Raw genomic sequence first — 20,826 nt, forward strand, 5'->3', positions numbered from 1 at the left:
GTTCCTAAAAAAGCACTTCAAGTGGTCCCTAAACGCTTTTATCCAGTTGAAAATCTAATCAAGCTTTTGATACAGAAATATTTACTCTAGAAATTACAGTCAATTACGTGTTTGCATCTACAAAAATTGGATAGCAAACTGGCATTTCCAGCTTCATCCAAAAATACCATCGAAGGAAAGTACATTTACAATGGAACATGTTACAAGCATGAAGTATACAAATTATCGGCAACATCTCCAAAACAACATCACATATGCAGAGAGTGCTTAATGCTTGTCCAATCCTAACCCCTCCACCACACAAAATGGCCATTGAGCAAGCAAGCCGTCAGCCGTCACGGTAAGGGTATGATACAGTGCACATTCATCAGTTCGAGTGGAAAAATTGTACAATTGAGGCCTCTTTTGATGGATCTACTGAACCATAAAGCCACAATACCACCCCAACAAATACTCTTTGTTTAATCTTTTGCTGTTGGCTAACTCTAGGGTTGTCATGAAGCGCAAACGCTTCGTTGATTCAACTCTAAATCAGAACCCTTGATCAATTACACTTCAAAACCAAGGCATCCACCAGATATACATCTTTCCAAGATTTTTGGGGCGACTGCTTCAGCTATTAATCTACGAGCCTGACCTTCTACAGCCAGTGGCAAAGATGGTGCCGCTCCGACACCAACTACTACTCCTTGCAACCTTGCCTCAATGTTACTGATTGCTCGCTGAAATGTTGATATTAGAACACCATTTAGTGTTCACAAACATGGATCACAAATGCAATTCTGAACTTAAAAAAAAAAAAAAAAAAAAAAAAAAAGACATCAAAACTTATCAATTCAGTTTAAACGTGCAATGGAACAGCATCACTACCATAAAAAATTCCTTGCTCCCTCCCAAGTCCCAACCCATTAATCTATTTCCACATTCATCAGTTAGATATTACTTTAAATTTCAGATTATAGATCAATACCAATGGGCATTGCATAAAGAAAATCTTTGCTCCCATTCTATCAGGTGGATATTGCTTATGAAAGACTAAGAAACACTACACTGGACCTAGAATGTAAATGCAATAATGATACAGGGTTATTCTGTCTTCTAGGGACAATTTAATCTAAGAAACGCTTTTTAGTCAACTTGCGACATGGTAGGCCTTGCGAAAATCCCAACTTAGATCTATTACGAAATGATAAATCAATGCCATTACTACCTTTACATTTAAAAAGAAAATATGACAGTTAAGGTAAACCTGTCACAACAACTTCAATAGAAGATAACGAAAGATTGAAACCTGTGTATGTGGATTCTGAACTTCTACTCCGCTGGACTTGTGAGATTTTGTCCATTCCACAAGAGGATCGTGGACGAAAGTTTCAACAACGCTCATTAAAGTCTCCCTATGCATCCTCAGTACTGAAACTGTGATTTCACAGACCCTCAAAAAGATTCCCTCATATCCAGTGACGCCCAAGCCATCAATCATATTCTGCAGGTGTCATAACAGTCGCCATGAAAATTAATAAGAAACAATTAAGATTGGAAATGATTATATTACAATCGTTAGTAGATGAAGTATTTATTGTGCTCAAACTAAAATATTCTAGTCATGTTAGATAATTTTGATAATCAACACATAATGACTTCTTTTATTTTCGGATACAGATATCTTCTTTATTTTCTTCTCGCAGATGGTACTCATCAACCAATAAATAAACAGCCTAATTAAATATAGTTATGCTTACTTTTTGGTCCAAAAAAAAAAGAAGAAAGTATCAGAAACTTGCCACAAGGAAAACAACATTTATGCATACGCTTCTCTCACCTAAGTCAGCCTGAAAGGCACCAGCTCAGGCTTCTCCAACTGCAAGCCTTTGTCAAATAAGCAACTGAAATCAACATGAACAGAGTCTCCCGTTGTAGAATAAAAAAGAATGTTTTCACCATGTCGATCACCCAGCCCTACAATATGGCCAACCATCGACAAAACTGCAGTGGTGTGTGCATAAGCAATCCGAACCCTATACCAAGCAGTTGGCTCAGAAAAAATGGTCAAGAACCATTTATGGAATACTGGGGGGAACATTGGAAGAATTTTGTCCTTCAGCATCACATCTTCTGGTATTTTACCTTGGCATTGGTCATAAATCCGTTTAATATAAGGATTTGTCTTTTGCCTATCAAAATTTCCACAGTTAATATATATGTCTTGAAGTATATGCCGAAGTCCACAAGTGTGAGGCACCCATTCTGTCATGCCACATTCCTCTGTCAAAGGAATTACCACAAAGGTGCGAATGTAGAGTTTCCTTAGACGGCTTTCTGGGTATTTAGACAGCAAACAGTTTATCATTGCAGTGAACTCCATCATGCGGGCATCTTTCCTGAGGTCATTGATAGGATTAAAAGCACACGACAAAGTAGCACACAAATGTCCTATTAATTTTCCTTATTAACAATAATATTTGTCAATTGTAGCATATGAAAATAAGAGTCTTTCCCGCAGAAGATTGTTTTATCTAACTACTTAAAATGTCACAAAAACTGGGCTGCTGTCCCTACTGACCAGCCACCGAAAAATAATTATTAGACTGACTTACACTTATCTAAAGTCTACGAAATTTTATATGCAGATACTAGACACACAGAGCTACACTCATACAAATTTTTGGGATTTTTGGAGTTGATTTGATATTTAAATTAAATCGAACAAAAACAAGACAGAGACAGATTTTTAAGTAGTTCACAAATTAAGAAAAACGAGTTAGGGGAATTGCCATCCACCACCAAATAATCATGCAAACATGTTATGTTTCATTTAAATTCCTTTCATTTTTAGATGAAGATGCTCAAGTTGGCTCAATGTTAGAACTCAACCTATTACTCTTTCTTATGTAGTATGTTAAGAGAATGACGTTTTCAACTTAACTTAGTCCCTAACATGCAATCTCGAATGGTGTGTTCATAGATTTAACAAGTAGAAATCATTAAGAACGAAAAGAATTTGAGTCATCACAAGGCATCGTAAGTACTAGCGTTGTCTTACTTATCCTAGAAATTGATTCACATGTTAATCGCAATTAACAAGTACTACTCTAGAACATATGTAGGTCCTCATTCGACAAGGGCAGGCACACACATATTCATAGCATTAGAATCCTAGATATGTTTACCAAGTATGCATCCATAGAAAACACAAAAAGAATTCATCAATGAGACAAGTAGTGAACCAATTTTCATCCATTCGTAAAAGTAATTCAAACGAAATGTCATAACAAACTTGCAATCATATTCGGGGCTTCAAAACAGCCCCTAACTACTAAAAATTAGTTACACATAATTCTCAAATTAAACCAAAAGAAAGACATGAGTTGAGAAGATAAAACCGAGAGAAGAGAATGCCAAGATTTCCTCCTTCCTTTCCTTCCTTCCCCAACGCAGCAGCCTTGCCTTTTTCCCTTGCTTTGCTTCTTTTTTTTTTTTTTCTCTCTTTTTTTCACACTTTTTCTCCCCCTTTGTTGCTGCAACTTGTAGGTCTTTTCTTCTTTTCTGCTGCCACAGTTTTTTCTCCATAACTCCCCCCACTAACAGCCATTTAGTGATTACAATAAGTGGGAGGAAATGCTAAAACAATTGTAACTCTTTGGGCAGCCTTTATGCCCATTACTCTTACTTAATTTTTCATTTCCTCTGATATTTGAATAGGTGTTAGCTGGCTTATTCTTGGCTGCATCAGTTTTGGCTGTTAGTTTTATGGGATTTATTGCTTTCAATGCTTTCTTGTCAGTTACAAACTGCTCAGCCTCCTGGGAACCTTTCAGTGTTTGAACGGCCATAACTTTTTCTAGAAAAATGATATTAACAATCCGTAAAATGCTCCAGAAAATAGACATCCGTAGCTTTCCAAGCATATAAGGCTCATTCTCTAATTCATTCTGAGCTGTCCGCAACTTGCTTCCAAAGTCAGCTGACCTGCACAGGCAGTTTTGACGAATTTATTACTTAACATTCCACTTGTGTTATTTTTCTTTTCTTTACTTGACAAATCCTACAAAACACAAAAACAAGGTAAATAACTCAAAAATATAAGGAACTAACTAAGAAAAGACAAGTGAATTTGATATAAAATATATATAAATATGAGCTTATCAATCATCCTTGGGATTGTAGAGGAGTGGGCGTTCAATGCCATCACTGCCTAATAAAACAATCTGAAATGCAAAAGAGGATGATTAAATATTACAAAGATGATGTGATGACATAAAAAATAGCCAGTTCACAGGACATGCCCAAGTGACAATAGGAAAAACTCAGATAACTCTCCGAAAATCTTCTCCAAATCCACAGTTTTTGCTCTTTACCACAAGTTATCTTAGAAATCTATCCGGTCATTATTGGACTCGGCATGTAATTTAGAAATGATTTCCAGATGGTGATTGGCGATTATAACTTTTTATTAAGTTTGAAAAAAGCGGGTGGGAGGGTTTGTTCTGCTATTTCGTAACTTTAAAAATCAATTCATAAGCATTAGGAGGACAAACCAGCATGCATAAGAAATTTGGTCGTATGATGCCTTTTCAATATATTCGCTGCTATGGCATACCACAGATTAATCAATTGAGTTACAAGTATGTTAAGATATAGAACCTACCTTTTTAGGCCGTTGAAGAGATGAAAGAATCTCAGCCTCATCACCGATTCCTGATATTGTAGGAAGATCAATTGCCGAAAAAATATCATATCTAAGTGAGTCACTGAGCTTCCCATCATATGTTGGTAGGCTAATAATTAGAGACTGCTGAATTGGCATGATAATTCCCAGTGGCATCATCCTCTTTTAAGGCACTAAATTCCATTGAGATATTACTTGCTTTTGCCTTTGACTGACCAGGATGGAAGCACAACTTAATTAAGTGATCAATCAGAGTTGCAAACCGAACAAATAGATTGCTGCCAGTATTTCCTTGGCTGAACCCTTTCCGTGCAGCCTGTAGGATTTCTGCAGCTGCCTCCTGCCTTGAAGGAACAGTCGACTTTGAAACTGCTGCCATAATCCAAAGCGCTTGTTGTGGGTATTGCCGGAGAACAGTTGTGATTATGTTTTTGACCAATCGAACAACTTCCTCATTCTGGTGGAAAATTCTGGAAACCAACTGTGGTAGTACTGTTAACCACTATTAATGTTGGCAAATCCTTCAAACATCCTTGCATGATTTTTATTACCTAAACAAAATAGAAAGGAACATAGAATGGAGAAACTAGAGTTTAAATGTAACTAAACAAATTTAAGTTCATCTTCGACATCCAATAGCTACCTTCTCATGAGTTTTTTTTAACTCTTTACTGGATGCAGTGCCACTTGTTAGATACATACTTCCAAAGGCAAACCATAGGGTTAACAATCTTGGAAGTGCTTGAAAGAGATTTTTGTGACCCTTAAAAAGCCCCTTTGCATAAAATAACAGTACATCAGGTACATAAGACCACCAAGGCTTCTCAGTGCTTAAATTTGGAAAACCAACAATCGCACTATTTGATGGCATTTTCCTTGCACCAAGTTCAATGTTTTCTTCCTGACATTTCCTGGCATCAGCAAGCAATTCCTCACAATACTTAGCACTGTAGAAATATCCTTCTCCCACCTGGGCTGCAGTTCCCTCACCCTTGTATAAAGACATAATACATCTTCTTTCTGCTTTTGCCTAGTGTGTTGGATCCACCTAGTATAGAGGAGTAGGGTCTTTGCAATATCTCGATTCTCATTCAAAGCTTGAGCATCACAAACTAAAAGTGGGTGGTTCAGTGGAACCAGTGAAAGACTAGTAATTGATGAAATTGCCTAGGAACCAACAATCTCTACAGGCATGTTCAGGAGAGACTGCTGCAACCGTGCAATGGCACCATCAGATCGCCGGGTGCTCCATAGAAGTTTAGCCTTCTCCAATGTGAACATTAGGTCCACCTGTAGCTTGAGCTTCTAGAATTGCCTGGATTGCTGTCTCAATATGACCAGCCATGCGGCAGAGCTTTGCATATTGAAGCCAGCAGTTCCCAACTTGAGCTCCCAGAGCACTGGCAGCAAAAACCAATCTGCAGAAGGCCAAAAGTGGCTGTCTTGCCCAGAGAGATGGCTGTGTAAACCTGAGACGATTTTCCAGTTCTCCCTCAATTGGGAGAACCATGATCACCCAGTTGGAATGATTTCTCCAAGAAAGACTCATCAACAAGAAGAGAGTGAAAGTCCTCAATCTCTCGTAGAAGGTGAAGTTTTACAACAAACGGGTAGGCCCGTACATAGGAATCCATGCCTGTAGCAGCAAGAGGAGCAATGAGCACTTGCTTTGAGAGGGCAATTTTTTCAGCAACTGAGAACTGATCCTTCTTCATCATTGCCTGGAGAATCTTTGCAACATCCATATCAAATAAGGCATTACTTTCAGAACTGCTACAAAGTAGACCCTCTTCATCAGCTCCACTAAGATACTCATGCATCAAATCCCACCTGCCAAGCCTCCATGCTGCCTGCACACCTTGCATGCACCCTGCAATTTGTAATCCCATAGATTTACGTAAACATGCAAAGCCAGAAAGGCCATCAGGCTCATCTAGGCAGCTGTATATTTCCATTAGGTATGAAATGTTTTCATCATCAAAGATGCCACTTTTATCAGATGCAGGGTTGAAAGAACCTGACTTTCCCCTCACATATGACTCAAAGTACATTAAAGACCTTGCATAAGCCTGGCACTGAAGGAGGCCCTGGCAAGGGTTACCTTAGGAATTGCTGACAACAGTTCTGAAACATATTTACATTGTACAAGGAGATGCTCCTGATCTGCAGAAGAGTTACAAGTTTGATCCTTTGTCTTTGATGCTAGTTGCTTAGAAGCCAATGATTGAGAAGCCTGGGAAAGAGCTAATTCTTGTTTAGTGTCATCCACCCATTGACCAAGATTATCAAGGAGAGGGAACACAGCTTGAATGCAAACTTCAATTTTCCCACCCTTCACTCCATGAGCTGCATCCCCACTATTATCAGATGCTGCAACACCAAGAACACGTAGGATTTCTTCTGTTATGCCATGACATGCCCCCTCTGTGCCATGACAAACAGCATTAAGAACCAGATATGGAAGCAGATAAATTTGCTGTCTGCATATCATGACACACTACACCTCGAAATGCATTGAAAATGCTGCTACAAGGACCAGTGGCATGTGAAGTCAACTTTCTTATCCAGGAGAATATCCATCTCCTGAATGACATAGATGGCCTGTAAATTGGGCCAACGAATGAAGAATCAGCAAAATTGGGAAGTTGAAACCTAGAGGTTAAGCAAGGGGCAATTATCTCTTTAACATAATTGGAGAATCTATCCCATAATCTTTGACCCCTTCTATTCATCTGAATGCTACCATCAGTACTCATAATCCCAGATGCAGCAACATTCAAAGGCTCTTTGCCCCTTGGAGTCTCTGATGTGGATGAATCAGCATTCTCATCTAATGAGGCCTCACAACCTGCAATCTTTAACAGTTCCTGTATAGCCAATGCAGCTGAGTCTTGAATTACAGTGTCAGGTGCAGCTCTAAAAGCCCTTGCAAGGTGCTTGTGAATTAAATCATGGATAAAGTCATCATCCGAGCATTCAATTTTAAAGCGTTGGTATGAAAATCCTTTCAGTTTAGCAGGGTCAACTGCACCCAGGGGCCCAAGGCAATCAGCACACACCAACTTCAGCTGCTGTCCAACTGCAGTCCTTGATTCTTCTGCGCATCCTCTTAGTAAGGATGTGATTAAAGAACTCAAAAGATCCATATCTGTACCACCTTCAGCAGTTATCAGAGATGTAAACTCATCCTGTTTAGGCTCAACAACTTGCTCAACTCGTAAACTACCATATATCTCACAGTTACGCTCTCATGATTCAAACCATCCACAACATCACACAATCGATCCTTCAATGTGATTGACCCTCGCACTTCTTGTATAGCCTTGTTCACTTCTGTTAGAGCTGAAACGCTGGGCAACGGAGGGAACTCACGTATATGCTGCTTTAGAACTACCCTGTTATTTGGCACAAGTTCTTCAAAATTTTTACCACTTTATCTAGATTATAGGATTTTCATCATGTCTCTCTAAAAAAGGAATAAGGGCAGCAAAAACTTGAGAGATTACATGTTTAGTGCTATCTGGTGATACTTTTACCAGCTGCACAATGAAAAAATGCAGCACAGAAAGACCCTCACTCTGGAGGGCTTCTTTACCAATAGCATGCATGAGAAGAACCATCAGTTTAGGAACTAAGTAGTAAGATGAGAACCCATCATTTTAATCAGCATCTCAATACTCTGTAAGGCTTGTTTATGCAGTAAAATGTCTTCTGCATGGAGCATCTTTCTGTCAATACTGTTAAGAAGGCCAACAAAATGACTCCTCAAAAAGCTTGGAAGATCTTCACCACCAGTCAGAACTCTAGCAACCTCTTTTATTATCTCAGGAACCCTTGCTAACCTGTAAGCATATATGAAACGTTAATACGTTGGCAGAATTCTTGCATCTGTTGCAGCACAGAAGAATTGTACTAGTACATATCCGTGCTACAGATATTCACAATCTCACTAGTTAGTAGCCTAAAGAAATTAAAATTTAAAGTATTAAAAGAATTCCTCAGGCATATCTGAGTGAAAAGAACATTATAACCAACAGGATGCACTTGCAAAAACAATGGGGGAGAGTACAACTTCATACCTTCTGTTTATCTCATCTGAATCACCTCCATCTAAAAAGCATATGAGTTCGTCCAAAAGGGCAGGTAATGCAGCTGCGAAGATTTCTTGTTTGTCAGAACCAGTCTGTGTGTGGTAAAACTGCAAAGCAACAACTAACTCTTGCGCATCTGCTCGATGGAGAGCAAAAGCTAGCACTTTTGGTAGCCAATTAACTATAAGAGGCACCAAATCAGTGTTTAAACACTTGGCCAGTTCATATAATGTTTCAAGTGCTTGATCATCATCCTGCTGAGACTCCACAAGTTTCGGAAGAACAACAGGAATCATTTTCCTGATAAGTTCTTCTGTTGCAATACCAAGAACAGATTCTGTAAACTCTTTGACCATAATTGGATGGCTAGACAGCCTCACAGATAAATAATCAAATAGTTCATTTCGAACATGAACAACTTTCCAAAGTATTAGTTCAAATCCTCCTTTAAGATGAAAGTAGCAAGATTTCTGTATCAACTTTGATGCCTTCAGTCTCACTGTCATGTGTTGATTATCAAGCTGATCAACCAACAATAAATGAGAAAACAAGAATAATTGACTGTAAATATCAACTCATTATTTCTGCTGTTGATTCCAAAAGAGTCTCAAAGATTTGGGGGTCTTTAGTTTCTGAAAAGGCTTGTTCTTTACTATTACTTGACGCATCCTCATCAGGAAATAAGCAACTCAAAAAAGAATCCTCAAGGAATGAACTAATCTGAGTGCAGAATGCATCTCTTACAGCCTTCTTACCATTAAGGAGTAAATATTCAACACACTTAATTCTTTCAAATCTAGACACAATCAGATTCCTTATGCTCCCGTGTACAAATATTCAGCAAATATTTTTCACACAAGATACTTGGACCTCTTCCGATGATTCATCGTAAAGAAGTTTGAGAAATAGAGACTGCAGATGGGCAAAATACAATCCAAACTAGTTTCTGTGTTGTGCATATCAGGCAGATGTATCACTTTTGAACATGACTCAGAATTGAGTTGAACGGTTTTGTCACACTTTGAACACCAGAATCCTTGCAGAAAATAATCCACTGTCTGGTTACGTTTCTCATTTTTCATATTTAAAACTAATTCACACCGACTTCTATTCATGCCATCTCCATCATTACAAGAACCATACAGGCATGACAAGAAACCAAGAGAAGAGGGAATAATGTTCTTAACCTTCTCACTTCTCTCTCCTCCAAATAACTGGCAAGTGTGAGAAAAATGTAATTTGAGGAACAGAAGAGTTAGTATAACCTTACTACTTCTACAATCACATCATCAGGACTCTAGAACTTATCATGCAAGCATAGCGTAAGCCAAAACTACAAATGCATTGCAAATAATTCCACTCCCAAATACCTCAGAATACCATTTCCATTTACGTAAGAATGTAAAAATTGCAAGTTTCCCTGCATATTGCCATCCATGATAACTCCTTTCTAATTGTGTGATATTTTTCAAGTAAGAAGATAAGTTTCATAATTTTCTCTTTTTTCGTCGATGAAGCCTCCAGTAACATTAATTATTAGATCCCATTTTCTATCCCCAGGTATTATCAATATATTCATACATTTAAGAACTTTGATTATATATATTACTAATAATGTATCTGAAAAATGCAAGAACAAATAAGTAAAAATTTAAATGTACTCTTACTCAACAAGCCTTCTTGATACATGTGGCAGCCAACTAATTCCAGACCACATGACAATCACAGGCATCGAGATTATAGCTTGAATAATAACTTCTTCAAATTCATCATGAAGGCCCAAATCCTGGACTTCAAGCTGAGTTTCGGTACTTGTTATATGACCAAGTTTGAATGCAACTTGAACAGGATACATTTACATTTCCACAGAGGATGAGGGTCAGGAACTACATGAGGATAGGTCCATGGAAGCTTTAGGACATATACAAGGTCTGCATCAACATTCTTATTTTTGAACCCTGTACTCTCCATCATTAAGGGGCCTGAATATAAACATAAAAATATTAACATTCACGACTATGGAATCACAACTTATGCATGGAACTCCAGTATTTAACAATTAAACCCCAGAGAATGGGGTACTAGTAAGAAGACAGACATAAGATAATCTAGTGCAGCAATAGCAACCATTTCCCAGCATCAGTGAAAGAGAACTATCAAATTTAACCTTGTCTTCTCTACTCTACATTTTAGTTTTTAAAAACAAATTGAAAACAGTCTAGGTAGTGATACTTTAAACTGGCATTTTCAATAACAAACACACATACTGGAGTTTCATATGGAAGATCTCAGTCACTAATGCATCTCTGAAATCAAGCCTCTTTCCTGATTTCAGAATGGGTGCCATTTATTATTCAAGAAGGTGCACAAAATGAGATGACCGAGACTCAGATACTCAGCATTTACCAAAAGACAACACCCAATGTACCTTCAGAAAAGATGAAAGAAAAGGAAGAAAGATCATAAAAGATTGCCAATTATCTTGAAATAATTTAAGAACCAAAACTGAGATAACACATCGATATGGCATAAACAAGACCATTCTTGAGGACCCATCTACTTACTATGCAAAAGCAGCATGCTGTGAATTCCTTCCAGGTAGATGGAAATATCAAGTGCAACCTGAAATTCCTTGCTTTGCCTACATAATATAACTCTCATTTAGGAGTAGGTGAAAATGAGTACGCTAATGAAAAGTCCACAATTCTAAACCAACATACCTGCTGTCATACCCAGGGCATCCATGCATACATCTGACAAAAGATGCTTAGTGACAGATTGGTCTCTGGATATCTACAGAAGGCAACGCAAAGCAAGCTAAGAGCTCTTAATGCAGCATCTGGTCTTAAAGAATCAGGATGGACACCAGGAGGTTTTACAAATTCCACAAAAGAAAGTAGCGACTTAAGCATATAATCTGCATAATTTTCTCTTTCACAAGCAACTGTATGAGTACGCTTGCATTTCCCCTGATAATTAGAATCCAAACTCATAATATCTTCATCTGCCTTTTGCCGTTTATTCTTGAAAGTATCCAAATCCTGTATGGGCCTTTTTTCTCCAACCCTCGAGTTTTCGTTTGATTTATCACTTAGTGATGATAAACTCTGACAGTTACAATTTGTAATTCTCCATCCAACAAGATTGGGACTAAGTACAGACTCTACAAGGAGAGCTACTTTTAGGCAATCTATCATCGAGAAGCAGGGTAAGGAGAGACTCTGGCCTCCAGATTTTTTTTTTTGGGAGAGGGGGGGGGGGGGGCACATTTTTGTAATCTGTATGTATACATTGCACAGTGCAACCTGAAATAGAAATTATTTTCAAGACCCTAGAACAAATCAATCCCCCAGATCTGTTACCCATACACAGGGCATGAATGGCTAAAAAGAATAAATAATTTTTCTCAAAGAAAGCAGATGAAACATGATTATTAACCTTAAGCTCCTGGCTTTTGGTTCTCCCCATTGAATGAGAAAATACATCTACTAAATCGGCAGCTGTTAGCTCAACAACATCTTCAGGCAATTACAGTGTAATGCATCAAGGCAACCACCCAAGGACGAATCATAAACGATGTTTCTGCAATGTAAGCCCAAGTTTTGGCATACCAAGGTAAAATTAGAATATAATACTGGATGTAAGGATTTCATTTATAAGTCTCATATACAACCAAAAAAAATTCCCCAAAAAGAAACTTATTATGCCACAAAGACCACTAATACATAATGATGACCAATAGCACTAATGACTCTTTCAACCATGCAGTACAGACCACATAAACGTGTGCAGGTTTGCAATACCTATCTATATATGATATCTACCACAGTACATCATGCATTACCTGTCTTTACACGTCTAAATTCATTTCTCTTCTGTTTCATGCATAATCAACTTGAAACCCAGTGCCGTGCAGACTGTCCCCAAACATCAAATCGTGTATAAACCCAACTCGGAGACAAGTGCTTCTCAAGCATTGAGAATTTTAATGGAAAATAGATCAGCAGTAAACTCAATAAGACCCTAAGAACCACAAGCGATGTTTCTATATGCATAAAAGAACATGAACTAATGAGAGAGGTCTACAACATGGTGATGTGATTTAAGGGGATCAAAAATTAATACTATAATACTAATCAATTTGACCAAAAATAGTTCATAATTGTAACATAAAGAGAAACATTGCTTTGAAAGTTCATTTAATTGGGTGACTTTCACTTTGCACTCTAATAAAATTCTAATAGCAAACAATCAAAGTTTTGAGCATTCAACCTGAACGCACGAAACCCCTCTTTGTCCTCCCTTAATATAGTTGATATCGATTGGATTATATTTTGATAAGGAAGGATGTCATAGTTTATCCCTGATCCAACAACACGTGCAAATTCAAAACATGCCTTGCATAAAATTCAGGTAGTTAGCATTCTACAGAATAAGGCTGCTTACATATATGAAACTGAATCAGCTTTGTAATATTTCTTTCAAGTCGCACTAAAACCATAAAATTGACTTTTACACTAAGAATGCCAGCATAAAGCAATCGATGCTCACCATCTGCAAATCAGCATCCCCATGACATAGGAGGGAACATGCGTCCCGAACAAAAGGCACATTAATTAGTCCTTCCACATACAGAGTTCCTTCGGTTAAGCATCTAACAACAATCTTTATCATCCAGGTTGCAAAAGGGTGCCACCTTGTTTTGCCCATAAGGCTAATCAAGACACCAATCCATCATCCGGTTTAGTACTTGCTGGAAGATCCCCAAGAGGATCGGGGTCATCAAAAATTCCATTGAAGGACTCACAAAAACACCTTAAAGTCAATTTAGTTGATTCCGTAATATTTAAAACTTGTTAAATACTCGAACTAAGCGATTAACATCTTGTTGAACATTGCATTCTTACCTCGAACAACAAGCATGGAATCAATAAAAAACTGACAGTAGGCATCCGTGCTCCAGTACGAAGTAGCGCTAAAAGTGGTCCAACAGTCTCAAATATTACCCCATGCCTAGAACTAAAACAACGGAAACTACTTTTGAGCATAAAATGCAACAAAAAGCAATCGAAATAACCACAATCACGTAATGTTTGCGCAGAATGAGCTCATTTTTCAATCCCCAAAGCTGTTTTCAATTTCCCAAACGAAGCAAAAGAAGCTGAAAAGCAATTAAAAGTTCGTGAATGAAAATTGAAGTCGCTTGCTTACCGGAACGAGGGCTCTGCCAAGAAAGGCAAGATGCGACCGATCAGAGGAAGAATTGCGGTGGCCTTTCCATGGTGGAAAACTCCGGGCAAATGCCTGGCAGTGATAACGATGAGCTTCAATACAGCTATCACTTCTCGCTCGTTCGCTGCAGACAGTGAAAAATTACGCTCAAAACGCCGTCGCATTGTACTTCACTAGAGAGAGAGAGAGAGATGAGGGGACGTGGGGTACCTGAGGGAGATGGAACGACGGAGGCGTGGAGGAGGTCGGGGAGGACGGCGCGGAATCGGTCACCAAATCGTCGTCGTAGCGGTTGTTAGGAGGGGTGGAGGGGGCCGCTATGCGTTCTCGGAGCTCGTGGACGAGGCTCGACAGGTTCGCCATTCCCATTCTCTCTCATGCCCTCTCTCTCTCTTCTTCCCTCTTAATTTCGTAGTGAACTACAGAGTAAAGGTACCCGCTTCACTCCCGCTCTGTCAGAAATCGGCCGCCTCCCTCTCCATTGGGCCCATTTCTGTATCTGAGTTGGGCCCAGCCCAAACTGATGACGTCACTTTCTTTTCAGTTTCAAGATGTCTTTTGTCACTCTTGCCTTGCCCTTGCCTTTGCTCCTCTAAAACGGGTGATATGCTCTTAGCAATGAAACTATTTATATCGTCTTCCTATCATAAAGGGAAAAAAAAAACTGACCATTTGCATTTAATAAAGTGAAATTTACGTGTTCACCTCAATTAGGCCTGGTTTGGTACTGAGGTGATTCTGAAAAAAGCTGGCATCAAAAAAAGCTGGGAGTTGTTTTTGTGTTTGGTAAACATTCAGCTTCAGCTTTTTTTCACAGTTTTGGATGAAAAAAAGCCAAAACCAAGAAGCTGCAAAACCCAGCTTTGAAAAACTGGCTTTTTTTCACATCTGTTTTACATAAAAGTTTACTAAACATTATAATACTGCTTTTTTTTTTCAAAAGCACTTTTACAAAAAAGTTTACTAAACACTCTGCTGCTTTATTTCACAGCTGCTTATTCTCACAGCATAGCAGAAGCAGCTTTTTTTCAAAGCACAGCAATACCAAACCAGCCCTTAGAGAGATGGCTCATAGGAGCATTTTTATCCGTTTTTGGAGGGCAAGGACAAAATCAATTAGATTGCCTTAGAATTATCTTTGTGCAAGTTCACCCGTTTGGGAAGTGGGAGGGCAAAAGCAAAGGCAATTACCATTCCCATATATATTTTTTATTTTTATGTTTTCTTGGCCGTATTCTCCACATGTCTATATTTTTCAAATACAGTCTAATTCTAATAAATTATTTTAAATACAACGAAAGATAATAGCATTGCAACAAACCTAAGGGAGATTGTAGAAAAAATAGATATTAAGTGTGGTATGGAGAATGAAGAATATAATTGGTTATTAATAGAATAAGGTTTGGTAATTTTATGGATTTTTACTGTTAGAATAATAATGTTAGAATAATATTGATTGTTGATTTTCAAAACTATTACCGTTGGATGTCTAGGATCTCACCACGTGGATGGATGACTGCAGAAAAAGCTACAAATATTTTTTTTTTCCCGTTGGAAATCCAACAACCGAGCTTTTGGATTCATAATGATCCGTTTGGCCTTGTGATGTACTAATGGGGGGCTGTGTCTCCTGCTGATCCAAGGGGCGCAAAACCGTGCAATGATTGCATGAGCAACCCAACGGGCTGCTGCCTTTACTCCATCAGCCCTCCATTTTTTACACCGGTGGACCGCTTTTTTATTAGGCCAAAGGCAATTCAACCCAATTGCCCTATCAATTAAATAATCAATGAAGATGTCCTAAAATGATCACTTGAATAGCATAAGTAGAATAACTCATAATTTTAGTTAAGGACCATTTGCATACGATGTTTTGATAAAGTGAAAATTTACATATTCGCATCAATTAGAAACATACAAAAGATAATCACTTTGGCCAAAGTATAATAACTCGAATTTTAGGCACTAGATTGCCAAAGTAGTTTAGCGACATGTAGAATTTGAATGTAGTCTATTTGAGGAAGGGTGGTAATTTTTTAATTTAATAAATAGATATGTAGTTGCATATATATATGTATAGATATATAGAGATGAAGATATTGAGAGAGATTGAGAGAGTAATACTAATAGCTTTAAGAAAAATCTGCAAAATCAAAGAGAAAAACTGAATGCAACTAACTTAGAGATCAACCCATCGAACCATATCAGATGGATATCATCCTCTCCGTTTCTCCACACGATCCTACTGCATCCGGATGACGTTGGTTCCTTCTGCTTCTCAACAAATTGCCAAGGGATGTAGAAGTCTCTATGTGCTTCTTGGCGAGATCAGATAAGTTTTCATGGACTGCTTTGTTTCCTCAATCGGCTTTAGTTGCCGTGTAAACAGAGGGAACCTGGCCAACCTGGCCAGTCATGCCAGGCATGGCACGGACGTTTATGTCAATTGGCAGAAGGCGGTACTGGATGTCAAGCTCCTGGAATATACGTACCATCTCTTCGACCAAGTAGCCTCGCCTTACCCACCTTTCTCCTATGTCCTGGAAGTTCATTCTATGTTGAGGCCAAATTGCAAACCTTACCCTGTTTAGTTCTTCTACATCCTTCATTATAAGCATTGGTGCTGGATACCAGTGCTCCTTCTTGTTCTCGATGTAACTGTAATCGCCAACCATAGGAAATAATTTAGTAACCAGACATTAAAGTTAGGAGTTGAGGTTTTCCGCATTTTTGCAAAACTAATACAATATTCTTAAGTACGGAGTGACAAATGATAATTCTGCATACCTGATTATTCTTTGCCTCATTAAAACAATCCTATCTGGCGGAGTTGATATGTGGATGCAGAACTCAATAGCATCTCCCGTGTCAGGACTACGATAGAAGTTAAATATGGGCAGCGTCGCGAGGATGCTGTTTGGGTACACGATTTTTGTGTTGTCATACCTTAAGAAAACTGTAGACAAGATGTTCATTTCTTCCACTACCATCTGAGAGTGATTGATAAACGAATTAGGCACCAAACATTAAAATGAAAAGAAAGGAAAAAAAAAAGTCTTAGCATGTGACACAGGTAAAGATAGAAATGTACCTGAACTCCGTCTATTTCGCACCGATCTCCCACATCAAAGGGGTGCCTCACGAATAAAAATATAACTGCTTCAAATACCGTCTTGCAGGTGTTACCAAAGACAAATGCCAAAACCACAAGCTGAGAACTCACAAACAAGAGAAATTTGGTGGTGGCAATTCCCAGCACAATAAGCCATATTACTACTATAACAATGGCAACTATTATGTTCACCATGCGATGAAGTGTATTCACAGCCGTTTTGGTATCATTCAGCGTCAAAGCAAGTGCTCTCCGTTCTCTGAAGGCATTGATCTGGAACCAATTCAGCACTGTACTTATCAAGCTAATCAAAACCACGTTCAGGCATTGTTTTGATGACATAGGGGTTTTAAACACTCTAACATGAAACTCTCCTGCGGAGTTGCATTCACGTTCATACATGAATTTGTTTAATGTCTATAATTATCTGCTGCATTGTTTATCAAAGATTAACTCCCTTTTTCTGTCTTCTACTATTTTGGAATTTTAAGTTGGTAAGCCGGGCAACGAAAGTAACTAAAACCAAAATTTAACAGGGTTTGTTTAAGATTCCTACACTTTAAACATGAAACTTACCACCCAATTTTTCAAGGCAGATTTGCTGATTCTTTTGTGCTCGGATGCCCCTTCAAAGAGACTCATAGTCTTCACAGCCTCGTCTTCTTCCATGAAACACATCAAATCCTCCAGGTAGATGAACCTACAAGAAAAATGGGTAAGTTGGATTCGCTCAAAAGATAGAATGTAAGGGAGACAAAAATCAAGACAAAATCAAGACAAATTAAAATGAGAAAACATATGGCATATAGCATCCTTTACACTCTAGGTTGTATCCTTATTTTTTATTTTCTCTCTTACTTCCTCGTCGACTTAGAAGCATCTCCTCGTTGACTTAGGAGCATCTCCTCGTTTCCCATTTTAATTTCCCAACTGAATTATCATCCATTGATATGTGTGGCACAAAACAGCCACCTAAATACAGATGGCATCTAGCACAAATCACGTGATATGAAGCAGTCAACTAACAGTAACATAACATAAATGTATATCTTCCGTACAACAGTTGGTGTTGAATATCTAAAACTAGAATTTTGGGAACTGGAGAAATAGTGAATAGTGAACACTGAACACGATGAACCAAAAACAGCTAACGGAATACACTACGCCTTCCAAATGTGAAGAGAACAATAATTGATCGAAAATCAAGTTCACACGAAGAAACAAATAGGAACCAAAGTTTAGAAACACTAGAACACGGTAAAACCAAGTAACAGTCCAGATCAAATCGTAAACCCGTGTGGTTATAATGAAGATGGGAAAGAATCGAAACTTACTTGGAACCACGCCTAGCCACATTCTGAAATATCTTTTTAGCAGCAGCCTTTGCCTCAACCTCACTCCTGATCTGGGTATCGGCCTCATCCTCACCAGTGGCATCCAGAATCTGCTCATCAAGTGTCGTAAGATGCCCCTTTCTAACTATATTCATCAGCCTCTTCATATTCCAAGCAGACACATTCTTGGGATTGAGCTTATGCAAGTGATCAATCGTGATCCCGGTCTCCTCTGCCCTCTTGGAAAGTGGCTTAGAATACTTGGTGCTCTTCCCAATAAGCCCGCTACTCGCAATCACCCTCTCACTCCTCATCGAATCACTCCCAATCACCCTCCCAATCCTCGGGGACGGGAATGCATTTGCCTTGAGGGCAGGAGGCATGGTAGCCCCAGCACTCTGCAGCTTCCTGACCTCATCCACCAACTTCTCCTCCTCCTCCTCCGCATTCTGTATCTCAACCAAAGGGCGCCCGGACAGCGTCTCAATCACATACTGATTAAAAAGAGCGTCCTGAATCCGATCAAAATACGAGTTCACATGGAACGATGAAGCTAACACCTTCACAATCAACGTCTTCACCAGCCACAGCAACACTCCAATCAAGAGACAAAGCAAGATTTTCGTCACATAGGCAAGCACCTCGCTCTTGGTCTCCCTCTCCACCTTCTTGTCAAACATGAAATGCCATGCGATTAGAACCAGGCCGAGCCAGAGGCAGTTCTGCACCGCCTTTCGGACTCCATATACGAAATACAAAATCCTCTTACGCAGATAGAAATTCCTCTCCACAAAAAACACCACGATCCTAATCCCCCAACCCGAAACTAATCTCCCGCAAATCAGAACCAAAATCAAGACCTCCCACTTCCACAATATCAATTTCCACAAGCTCTTCTGCCTCAAAACTGGAATCGTCAGCGTGCAAACCAGAGCCCCAATGATCAAAATCAAGCTTACCCATTGAAGCAGCGTCACTGCGTTGAACTTCGCCCTCTTGTACTTGTGCGGCACGTCCTCCTCCAGAAACGGGTCGTCGTCCTCGTCGTCGCCACCGCGGCTCAGCATACCGGACCTCATCAGACCCGATCTCGGGATCTGGCCTGAGCGCGGGATTCGGCTCGATTTGAAGTCTGGCTCCTCAGGCGGGTCGATTAGTCTGGACTTGGTCTTTATTCTCAGCAAATCGGACCTGTTCGCGAACGAAGGCTCTCTGCGGAATGAGGCGTTGGAAGTACAGCGGACAACGTCGTCCTGTCCGTTGCTCAACCTTCCGCTGCGGTGCCGCTCCTCGTCGCGGGACTCCCTGTATCGCCTCCGAACCGACTCGGTTTGCGGTGTATCGGGGAGGTCCGACGCCGGCGATTGGAACGAAACTTTTCGCGAGTCCATCGGACTCGGCAACTCGGCTAGCGGCGGCAAGTCGCGCTCGTTCTGCCGCAGCTCCTCCATATCCAAATCCATGTCAAGCGTCATGTCGCCGGAAGCTCTCTGCTTGTGCAGGAACTGCCCAATCAGCTTCGACGGCGGATCCTCCCCCGGCACCGTGGCCGTCTTCCCGCGCTGCACGAAATCAAAACTCTCGGCATTGCCGTCGTCGTTGCTGTCCCCGTTCCAGAAATCGATGCTGGACTCCCGCCAAATCTTGGCGCCATTTTTGGCGGGGTCCATGGTGGCCCTGGTGGAGGAATCAGCAGCCCTCGTCGATCTTGACAATGACTTCCCGCCGGTCGGACAAGTCGAGGTCAGTCATCGGCTGGCTGTGGTGGCGGTGGTCGTGATCTAATAGAATGGGGAGCTCCTCGTGGTTAGGGTCGTCTGCTCCGGCGGAGATCTTCCTCGTGTGCTTGGCAGAGCCATGGGATTTAAATGATTTCTTGATGGAGAAGTCCATTACACTACGACACTACTATTAATTATAATAAAAAATCTTCTGCTAATTAAAAATTAGTCTTTTTTCTGTTAAATTTAAGGGAAAAAAACAATAAAAAACTATAATGTGAGAGGAGTTGAAAAAAATTAGAGAGAGGTTTGAAATTTTGTATTTAAGAATTAGGGTTCGTAGTTCGTTGGAATTAGGTTAACGCGTGTACTGGTATTTGTATAACAAGACGAAGCTTCGGTTTTAAAGAGTTAATTAAGAGCATGGGAAGAGAGAGAGAGAGAGAGAGTGAAGCTGCAACAGAGAAACGTGTTGCCCGCTCTGCATGGGAATTAGTCCGGCTATATAGCAAATGACACTAAGTTGGGTGTTTAATTACTATTGTGCCATTATTGGTTTTCTTAGGGTAAAAAAAAAAAAATAACAACAACAAAAAAAAAAAAACCTTGAATTAGTATACATAAAAATTTGCCATTACTAAAAAATTGAATTACCATAGGCTAGTAG

At 39.6% G+C, this 20,826-nt stretch overlaps 1 protein-coding gene and 1 pseudogene across 1 annotated transcript; both read right to left on the reverse strand.

The window, feature by feature from the left end:
* Positions 1–46: 46 nt before the first annotated feature.
* LOC125472407 lies at positions 47–14,587 on the reverse strand (annotated as a pseudogene).
* A 1,474-nt stretch (positions 14,588–16,061) lies between these two features.
* On the reverse strand, positions 16,062–20,549 carry LOC125472327 (mechanosensitive ion channel protein 6-like). The gene is given in 6 exon segments (XM_048573608.1): positions 16,062–16,650; positions 16,780–16,982; positions 17,084–17,377; positions 17,681–17,804; positions 18,439–20,132; positions 20,134–20,549. Coding segments are annotated over 6 exon segments (2,811 nt in total). The 5' UTR covers positions 20,332–20,549; the 3' UTR covers positions 16,062–16,352.
* Positions 20,550–20,826: the final 277 nt, after the last annotated feature.

Source organism: the organism of the source record quoted next, unplaced genomic scaffold (assembly GCF_019419815.1).
Source record: "Pyrus x bretschneideri cultivar Hongxiangsu unplaced genomic scaffold, Pyrus_bretschneideri_v1 Contig7, whole genome shotgun sequence".
Taxonomy (NCBI): Eukaryota; Viridiplantae; Streptophyta; class Magnoliopsida; order Rosales; family Rosaceae; genus Pyrus; species Pyrus x bretschneideri.